Genomic DNA, 10,074 nt, shown 5'->3' with positions numbered 1-10,074 from the left:
TTTTAATGACACACGGGGGAGAAATCTGTTGTCCATTTTGATGCATAAAATACATATTTGGTGGAAGCAATAAGGTAAACCATTACCCAACCCACCTTCAATGTGGTTAGATCCCATCAAAGCCCGGTTGGCCCGACCCATCATCAGACCTGACCCACCTCGAGTTGGGTTCAGGTTGGTCTGGATGGGTTTAACCTATAGCTGACACAAACCCAACCCATTTTAGAAGGCTGAGGGTAATTTGGTTATTTACTACAAAAATAATGATTTATAAGGCCTTCTTAACTAATGCACCGAACACACTATTTATGTTTAAAAGTCCTTTCAAGTTACAGTTTTCAAACAACTTTATCCTAAAGATGAACTTCTAAACTGTATCATCCCCCAACTTCTACAAAAGTCCATCCACAATATGAGGTGCCAAACTTAGCCTACGTAGATGATAACAAGCTTCTTTGTGTTTTGCTCTTGTTCCACTTAGTGGCATATGTTGTTAGGAAGTGTTATGAAAAAACAATCAGAACTAAGCAAATTACAAGATAAAGTGAAGAAGAAAACAAGAGATACAAGATTCACATGATTCCACACCCGCGCATACGGCCATGAGCTAAGAACAAAAAATCTACTATAAAGATGTGAGAAAATACAATGGTGTGAAACAGAGCTCTCAAAACTCTGATTTGCAATACACTCCAAAATCTCATACCCAACTCTAAAAAATGCGACAAAGGCACATAGCCCTAGCCCGTACAAAAAATATTTGATTCAAGTCCATCGATTTAGAAATATAAGTAAATTTTGATAATATCACAATTTTGTCACTGATACATTGTTAAAAAAATACAGTAGTTTTCTTTGTACTTTAAGCTTACTCATGTTTTCTATACTTCAGTGTATGAAAATATTATCCCGAGATTTGTTGAGAAAAGACATATCTTTCAATATCGCGAGATGTTTAGAGAAGACATTTAACATTGGTTCTAGTTAACCTAGTTTCGGATGTGGATATCTTACTCTCTGTAGCTGTGAAGCCCATAAGGGTCCGGAGTAATCATGGTTTGTCACTTAACATGGGACAATCAAGATTCTCCACATGGTTGAAGTGGAAGAGACCTCATAGGTTTTATCAACCGGAAACATGTCAATTCGGATCGGATGTAGCCAATTTCAGATTTGACTAATCGGATATTGGCTAAGCGGGTTCAAATTCGGATGGTCAAGAGCTCATACCATATCCAGTTTTTGACATATAATAAGATTTCTATCAAATCTGTCAAAAAATTAAAACCATATCAGCATCCAATTCTGATTGGAAAGTTCTTACACAAACCACCACGAAGAACTTCCCAATGAGTGAAAACTGAAAAGCGACCCTCCTAAACCCCCACAAAAACCCTTCCCCTCCATTGCTGAACCATTTCATTCTCTTCCTCTTTCTCCTCTCTCTCTCTCTCTCTCTCTCTCCCCCCCCCCCCCCCCCCCCCCCACCACCAACACCACCTCCGCCGTCATGTCTACCCTCTCCAAACCCTTCCTCCATCTCAAGCCTCTCACCCACCACCACCCTCACCGCCGCCACCACCTCCTGCTTCCCTTCCGCCTCCTCTCCTTCTCCACCCCGGAGGAGGCCGCGGCCGACCGCCGGCGACGGAAGCGCCGCCTCCGCATCGAGCCGCCGGCCAACTCCCTCCGCCACCACGCCCCCCGCCCTCCCCCTTCTTCGAAGACGGGCCCCAACCCCAACTCCCCGAAGCTCCCCGAGCCCGTATCCGCTCTCTCCGGCAACCGCCTCAACCTCCACAACCGCATCCTGGCCATGCTCCGCCTCCACCACCACGAGGACGCCGTCCTCCTCGTCCGCCATTCCATCTACTCCAACTGCCGCCCCACCATCTTCACCGCCAACTCCGTCCTCGCCTACCTCCTCCGCCACGGCCGCTACGCCGACCTCCTCTCCCTCCACCGCTTCGTCACGCAAGCCGGCGTCGCTGCCAACGTCGTCACCTACAACCTCCTCCTCCAGGCCTACTGCGACGTCCGCAAGATCGACATCGCGCTCGAGACCTACGCCCAGATGATCAACGACGCACCCTTCAACCCCTCTCCCACCACCTACCGGATCCTCGTCAAGGGCCTCGTCGACAACGGCCGCATCGATCGCGCGGTGGAGCTCCTCCGGGAGATGCAGGAGAAGGGGTATGCCGCCGATCCCGTCGTTTACAATTTGGTCATGTTGGGCCTTGTTAAGAGCGACGAAGTCGATAGTGTTTTGGGTTTTTTCGAAGAATTAAAGGGGAAAACGAGGTTTTTGGATGGTGGGGTTTACGGGACGTTGATGGCGGCCTACTTCAAGAGGGAGATGGAGAAGGAGGCGATGGATGCATATAAGGAGTTCCTGGGGTTGGACTATAAGATCAGTGTTGTTGGGTACAACTCGGTGTTGGATGCTCTGAGCAAGAACGGGAAGTTCGAGTCGGAGGCGATCGGTCTGTTCGATTCAATGTTGGGGATTCACGATCCTCCGAAGCGGTTTGCGGTGAATTTAGGGTCTTTCAATGTGATGGTCGATGGGTATTGCAGCGTTGGGAGGTTTGATGATGCGATGGAGGTCTTTAGGAGGATGGGAGCGCAGAAATGTAGCCCCGATACCTTGTCGTATAACAATTTGATCAACCAATTGTGTAAGAACGGACTGATTGCAGAGGCAGAAGGGTTCTACAATGAGATGTTGAGGAGCGAATCGGTTAAGCCGGACGAGCTCACGTATGTTTTGTTCGTGGATGCTTGTTTCGGAGCCAAGAGGGTGGAGGACGCAATGGGTTATTTCATGAAGATGGTGGAATCGGAGTTGAGGCCGAATGTGACTGCATATAACAAGCTGTTTACTTGGTTGTTCGGGGAGTCGAGGACCGATGATGCGAAGAAGTTCTTTGAGCAGATGGTGGAGAGGGAATTGAAGCCGAGCGAGGAGACTTATGATATAATGCTGAAAGGGTTCCATGGGGCAGGGAACTTGGATGAAATGCTGAAGGTGGTGGCGAGAATGCTCGAAGATGGCACTGGATTGAGCGGGGAGAAGCTAGTTTTTGTTAAGGATGTACTGAAGGCAGAAGGAAAAGAGAGCGAGTTGCAGAGGCTATACGATGATCAGGCTGAGAAGGAGAGGATGGCTAAGGAGAAGGCGGAGAGGAAGAAGGCGGAGAAAGAGAGAGCTGAGAGGGAGAAGGCTGAGAGGGAGAAGGCAGAGAGGGAGAGGGCAAATGAAGCTCTGGCTAGGTTGCTACAGTCTAAGGGGAAGCCGACTACACAGGCATCAGATAATGCAGAGACTCCAGCAGCGGAGGTGCTGTCAACCGTGCAGACTGGAGGCAGTGGAGAGGCGCAGGCGGCTCAGGTGGTATCAGCATCAACAAATGGGAATACAGTGACCGAGCAAGCTAGTGCTAATGTGGATACTGAACCTGTCAAATAAGCAGGTGAAGGTAGCTTCATCTGAACATGGAGGGGCTGAAGATGGTGGTTTATCTGAACTCTGAACGTGAAACAGGTTGTTACTAAACGAACTTAATCATTTTGTTTGGGAATTTTTATGACGAGCAAAGCTTTTCTTACTGGCCCTCCTGTTATAGTTTTAGAGGTTAATCTGGTTATATTTGACACACATGAAATATGTTCTGCTTATCATTATTTGTGACTTTGGATTATTAGAGAAGCATGTTAGGAATTTAGAAAAAATACTTCATGAGGACTTTATGTGTATTTAGTGTTATCTACACCTTGAAGATCCATCAGCTATTATTACCAGGTTTTTCTTTTATGGATCTTTTATGACATCGTGGTAAAAGATGCCTCATTGTTGACGTTGATAAAAGTTAGACTGTTGGCTTCTGAAATTTGACATTGTGGTAAAAGAAGCCTCATTATTGATGTTGATCAAAGTTAGACTGTTCTCCTTCTAAATTTATATTTTTGGAATTAAATTGGAGAAACGTTTGTAATGACAGCAGGTGAATTGATTGTGCTCTGTCTATTTTTTCTGGTGTGTGGCTGGGGTGTCGTGTAATGGGAAATCATCCATGAATCGGACAGAAAGGAGAAAAGGAAAGGCTTCTCCTAACCTAGGAAAAACTGGAGCATATATGCGAAAGAGAACCAGTTTTTAATGTCACCTGATGAGAGACTTTTTTTCTCCCATGCCTATAAAGTTTGACAGCGGTGTCCCTGCCCAACATATTGGCATGGTACTTGGATGCACCATTAGGATGACAAGCCAGAATTTGTGGGGACCGTCTCGAGTGAAGGGGGAAGCATGTTACTCTGCCTGGTAGGTCTTGAAATGTGCTGTCATGTTGTTCTAGTTAACTGGTACCAGTTAACAAGGAAGCTTTATTCTGAAAGTAATTGTCTGGGCAGACTAACTGCGTTTTAAATCGGGATATTCACTAATTTTGAATGGTTGCATGGCCATCCGGCCGACCTGGAAGATATTGGGTAGAAGCGAAATGATGCACAGCTATCCTATCCTGCAAATCGTCAAAGAAGATGGTTAGAAGTTAAATTAGATTGGTGACACCTCTTAAATGATCAAGTAGAATTGTTCTATCAAGGAAGCACTATCCTGAAAGTAATTGTCTGGGTTAACTGCTTTTTAGATCAGGATATGCACTAATTTTGAATGGTTGCGGGCATTCCAGGTGACCTGGATGATAATGGTTGCGGGCAATGATGCAAGGATCCTGTATCTCGTCAACAGAGTTGGTTAGAAGTTAAAACAGATTGCTGAGATCTCATAATTGATCAAGTAGAATCATTTAATCCTTTCAGAAATACTGATTCATTGAGACAATAAGATTGCAGGAGTTGTAGTTTGCAATTTTGTGCCTGAATTGCAAGTGAGCTTGTCCTTTACTCTCTCTCTCTCTCTCTCTCTCTCTCTCTCTCTATATATATATATATATATATATATATATATATATATATATATATATATATAATGCTATGGTGCTCCCGGAGCCCCTACTCCCACCTAATAAAAGCTTCAAAATTTCGAAAATTTTGAGCATTTTTTGTTGATCAGACCCTACAGATATGATCTACAGTCATTATTTAGTGTAAAATAAGTTTTGGATCTCGTGATTATGACATACGTGCAGGTTTTTTATGAATTGTGATCTTCAAAAATCAACACCTCACAACATACCAAAATTTCATAACTTAAAAAATCTTATTTTTATGTCCAAAAAACATGATTCCTATCCAAAAAAGTATGTTAAGTACATCTCTAAGGTCTGCTGCAACTATGATTTCTAGTTGGTGCTCCACACATCCCTCTTTGAAATGGCCTCATTTGGATGCAGGGCTGCTACCTTAGCATTATGATGTAAATACAAGTCATTAGAAGTGTATAAACTATGGGGGCAAGTCATAAGGTTATTTTGTGGGTGATGAGCACCTGATATGGACCTGGTGAAGGAGTTAAGAGGATGGAGTAGGAATCGGACCAATCGGCTTACGGAAAAGAGTGTCTACCAAATTTTGGGTGGTTAGTTGTTCAAGTGGTGATTCAGAAAATTTGGGAGATCCTTAATAGGATAATCTTCCAATGAGTGAATAGCTGCTGCAGAGACGGCTACTAAAACTTTGAAGATTCAAATCACGTTGTGGAGATTAATTGGTTACATGCTGGCTGGTGCATGCATACTAGAGAAATGTTGTGCTTTTTTTTCTTGAACATTGGAATTGATACTTGATCTCTCCTCTATGATCACTTGACCATTTACCTTTTGAGGTTGTTTGGTAGGTGTCATAGCGCAGTCTTCATTTGGGATTAAAAAATGGATTACAATCCGCAGCAGATGAGTAAAATGTATTGGCCAATTAGACCATATAAGAAGCTGTCATATCTCATTTAAGTTGGGCTAGCTTGTTCGTGGGGTTTCATACTCCAGAAAAACAGATGGATCGAACCATAAGAAGCTATTATTGTTTTTCTCGTTGTATGGTTATGCTGCTCACCAGTTAGAGTGTTGAATAATTGGAAATTCAGCGGGGGTTCAAAGATGGAGACTTTGTTTTTTCATGGAAACACACCACACGTGCTCAAGATCAATATGGCCACATTGCATCTAAAATCAACGAAGCCAATATTAAAATGTGTAGTGTGTTTTTTTTTAAATGTGATGTATGTCTTAATTCCATAATGCATCTTGTACACGGCCGCACTTGGTTGGTGGCCTGGTTTTTTATCCAACTTGAAGTCACATACTATCATTTAGTTTGTTGATGGAAATTCTGAAGATATGCCTAGTGAACAGGTTATATATAAACCTGATAATTTACATGTACAAAGTGCATTCTCAAGTTTGAATCCCAGGGGGGTTATTCCCCAGCTTGCCTGTGAAAATATGTCTGTCGAACAAGAGGGCTGGATGGTAGCGTGATGCTATCATAACCAAGAGCTCTTGAATCGGATCTCACGGGGGTCATCCTCCATCTTCCCTTTCCCAAATATTAGACATGTATTCCTGTCTGGCATATGCATTTCTTGTGTAATGTTAGAGAATTCCATTCTAAACCTTTTTCATCTTATAATTGGCACTAGTTTCCAACATATGTTGCAGAGTTTTGACTTGAGAAATTGAATGAAGTTTCCCTTGTAGGTTTCGGATATGGGCATTCGCTTCATGCCCTTTTCTATGAAAGAGGGACTCTTTCAAGGAAGTAGATCCTCTTTCTTAGAAGGGGTGAAACAAAGATGTCTGAGAAATATGTGGTGAGACCCACATGGTAAACACAGAGAAGCAGTTTTCCTGTCAAAATGGGTTCATACCTCCCCCAATGGGAAAACACTTTAACTCCAAAGTGGCCTTTTCAAAGGAAAGAGGCTTCTTATTGCCCCCTAATTTCACATTCAAGAAAGTTGGGAGTTGACTTCAACTTGGTCTCCATAAGTGGGGCTAGCACTGTACCTCTGCATGCTTACAGTGAAGCTTATTTAGAGAACTAACAAGAGGTAAGATAGATTTTAGGAAGAAATGGGATGTTTCCACACATCAGACCTGTGATGGATCTGATGGATCTGTCACGTCTGGCCAAGATCTTACTTTAGGTGCTGATACTAGTAGGGATGTCAATCAATCAGATTTTATCCTCTGACTAAATTCAATTCTGTTTAGTTGCATTTGGTAAGCCAAAACCATATCTTCTTATAATTCAATGCGAATATGGTTTTGATTTTTGCTACTAAATCTGACAAATATCTGAATTTGATGGATATCTGACTGTTTACATGTAAAAAAAATGGATCTGGTTTGAGCTTTTCATCATCCTAATCCGATTCTGAATTGGTTTAGCCCACATCCGATTAGTCGGATATGGTATTGGCCACATCTACTGGGTACCTGGGGTATGCCTGGACATGATTTAGAAAAGGCCATATGTGGGTGGGTTTGGATGAAAAACCATACTCGGTAAATCTCTATTTTAAAAATATTTTACATGTTAAACGTGGATCTTGGGCAAGACGTGAGTCTGGTTTCTAAACTTTCAAACCAGACCCAGGTACATGTACTAAGATCTTGTGCGTGGGGAACAAAGATTGGGTGCTCCCCATGTGCCTACTCCCTATTCTAAGCTGTTGAATTTGTATGGATTCAAGGATTATAAATGCATTTAAAAGAGAATATTTGCTACCTTCGTGGTAAGCAATCCCCTAGTTGGAACTCATGTTGAGGTTGGTTTGACCAAATCTGACTCTATGGATGCGTTTCACATGATCAAAATAGTAGGAACAGATCAATGCATAGCATTTTCTCGAATAAAGTCCATTTTTTTGAGGGTTGAAAGTTTGGTATGGTGTAGGTTGTTGATTCCTCGACTCTGGGAAAATCAGTCATAAAAAGATCTAAAAGCCAGTTTCTACGAAAGCAAACGTGTAGATTGCATTTGAAGTGCCAGATGTAAAAGTAATTAATTAATTACAGTTTTTCACCAGAGGGTTCCTTACCCACTAGAGTAGGAAAAATTATCCCTTTAAAAGATGAATAATGAAAGGGAAACATTGTTTGGGTTACTCTTTTTGGAAGATAACTGTACTGTCCCAAATGACACTCTTCCCGAAATACCTAACAATTTGATAAATTTTTTTTGCATATTCAAAATCGTTAATGCTCAACTTTTTAAGATATTTTTGCCCTTTGCACATACGAACCTATTGAGGTTTGCGTGATATATAGGTACGCTGTAAAAAGTTTGCAACCTTTCACTAAAAATGAGATTATGTGAACATTTATAAATATAGTACAACATTCACAAACAGGGGTGAAGCCAAAAATCTAAGTTAGGGGCACACATGTATATATATATATATATATATATATAGAGAGAGAGAGAGAGAGAGAGAGAGGGTGAATTTCTTTGGAACATTTTTACTCAAAAAAACTTTTTGGTCACTTATTGAATAACAAAAAAAAAAACTTTCTTGTCACTTATCATATTTATTGTTGGTTTCACCTTGTTAACAGAAAAGCATACCTTTTCCCCTCAAAAGAACCCAAACATCCTTATTGGGGTTTTTTTGGGTGGGCACTTGCCCACCATGGTAAGTATGTAGTTCTACTCCTGTTTACAAATACAATACGACCTTTGCAAATAAAAACCTCACTTAAGTAAATACTCCTTAAGGAGCTCTGCTAATGTGCGTGACATTCAAAGTTACCTATTGTGAATGTTTCCGATGCTCACACTCTGATGGGACCTCCGTAACTACAGTACGACCTTCACAAATATAAGTTGTGAACCTCTTTTGAGTAAATACTCTTCAAGGAGGTCCACAAATGTATGACTTTATACAGAATCAACAATACATAAAATATAAACAATCTATTTAGTTTCAGAAATGCGATCACATAAAACCATAATGTATTGTCATACATTATAAGGAACTAAATAGATACATCCTCATTACATGTTGAGAATACAATCATGGTGCTAGCTCTTTAATAAGAGGATCCAGAATCAATTTTTTTGCCGATTGTGTCAATACACACTAAATAATTTTCAGTTCTTTCTTTAACAACAAAGTACTTTATATCCATGTGTCTATACAAAGCTGAGTTCTTGTTGTTATTAAAAAAATATACAACTTCATTATTACAAAAGATCTTCAGTGGCCTCTCAATAGAATCCACAATACTAAGACCCAAAATGAAGTTTCTTATCCATATGACCTGTGATAAAGTCTTGTATAGAGTAATAATTTTTGCCTCAATGGCTTTCAGAATTTTCTTCACTATCCTACAGTAAAAGATGACACTTTGAATATTCTTAGCCACTCGTGATTGCAAAAGCAATATGCTAAGCATATTTAAGTGCTCTCACTTCTCATAGTCACCCTCCTGATCGACTGTGTTGTTCTTTATAGGAGTGAGTTAATTGCTCTATACGAGATTCATATCGAAAAGGCAAACATGAGACTTTTTAGTATTCACCTTTTATAAAGCAAGTATAATAAGGTTATTATCGTTTCACTTTGGTAAAACAATACTCAGAGTTGCTTCGCCTCCTCAATTCTCAAGGAATTAAACACTCAATTGGTGAAATTAGGAGATCATGTAACCGAAGGCAATTCAATATTGTACCTTTTAGTATGAACATGCTTCATGGGCTGGTGTACACACCTACCATTACACTTTGTGTGAATTTGGAATACAATGACTTGCCTTTGGGTAAAATCATTGTTACATAAACTCACACACAGATGCAATACCAGATTTCAATCTCAACACGATTTAAAGAACCTTGAATCAACATAACTTAGATCACTTTGATGATTGCAAGAGTGAGTTGATCGAGATCTTTTACCGTTAGTATATTCATATTGCAAAGCATGCGACAACACATATACTTTGAATTTAGTCATCATCTTATGCTTAAATATCATGGATAACTCAAAACAATATGAAATAAATATAATATCAAGCTAAAGTCACCGTCTATGATAAAAATATTGTATGAAAGTATGAGAGAAATGATAAAAGCATGCTTTTACAAGTAATAGCCGATATTGGGTCTGAA

At 40.7% G+C, this 10,074-nt stretch overlaps 1 protein-coding gene across 4 annotated transcripts in view; it reads left to right on the top strand.

Moving 5' to 3' along the window:
* Nucleotides 1–1,494: 1,494 nt before the first annotated feature.
* The window catches only part of LOC149836963 (pentatricopeptide repeat-containing protein At3g49240, mitochondrial-like), a 22,801-nt gene continuing 14,221 nt past the window's right edge, over nt 1,495–10,074 (top strand). Inside the window, exons 1-2 of one of the 4 annotated variants that reach the window (XR_016432076.1) lie at nt 1,495–3,547; nt 5,358–5,434. Coding sequence is in view for 1 of the 4 variants with exons in the window: in XM_090007194.1 (XP_089863320.1) it covers nt 1,511–3,472 (1,962 nt within the window). In the remaining 3 variants the exon portion in view is untranslated. Of the gene's footprint in view, nt 3,682–4,694; nt 4,838–5,357; nt 5,435–10,074 lie in introns of those variants that run through there. The other 3 variants (XR_016432075.1, XR_016432074.1, XM_090007194.1) reach the window with 3 other exon arrangements.

Source organism: Nuphar pumila, chromosome 5, assembly GCF_984573655.1.
Source record: "Nuphar pumila chromosome 5, dmNupPumi1.hap1.1, whole genome shotgun sequence".
In the NCBI taxonomy this organism is placed as follows: domain Eukaryota; kingdom Viridiplantae; phylum Streptophyta; class Magnoliopsida; order Nymphaeales; family Nymphaeaceae; genus Nuphar; species Nuphar pumila.
The sequence above is the reverse complement of the archived record's forward strand: the minus strand, read 5'-3'. Positions and strand labels throughout refer to the sequence as shown.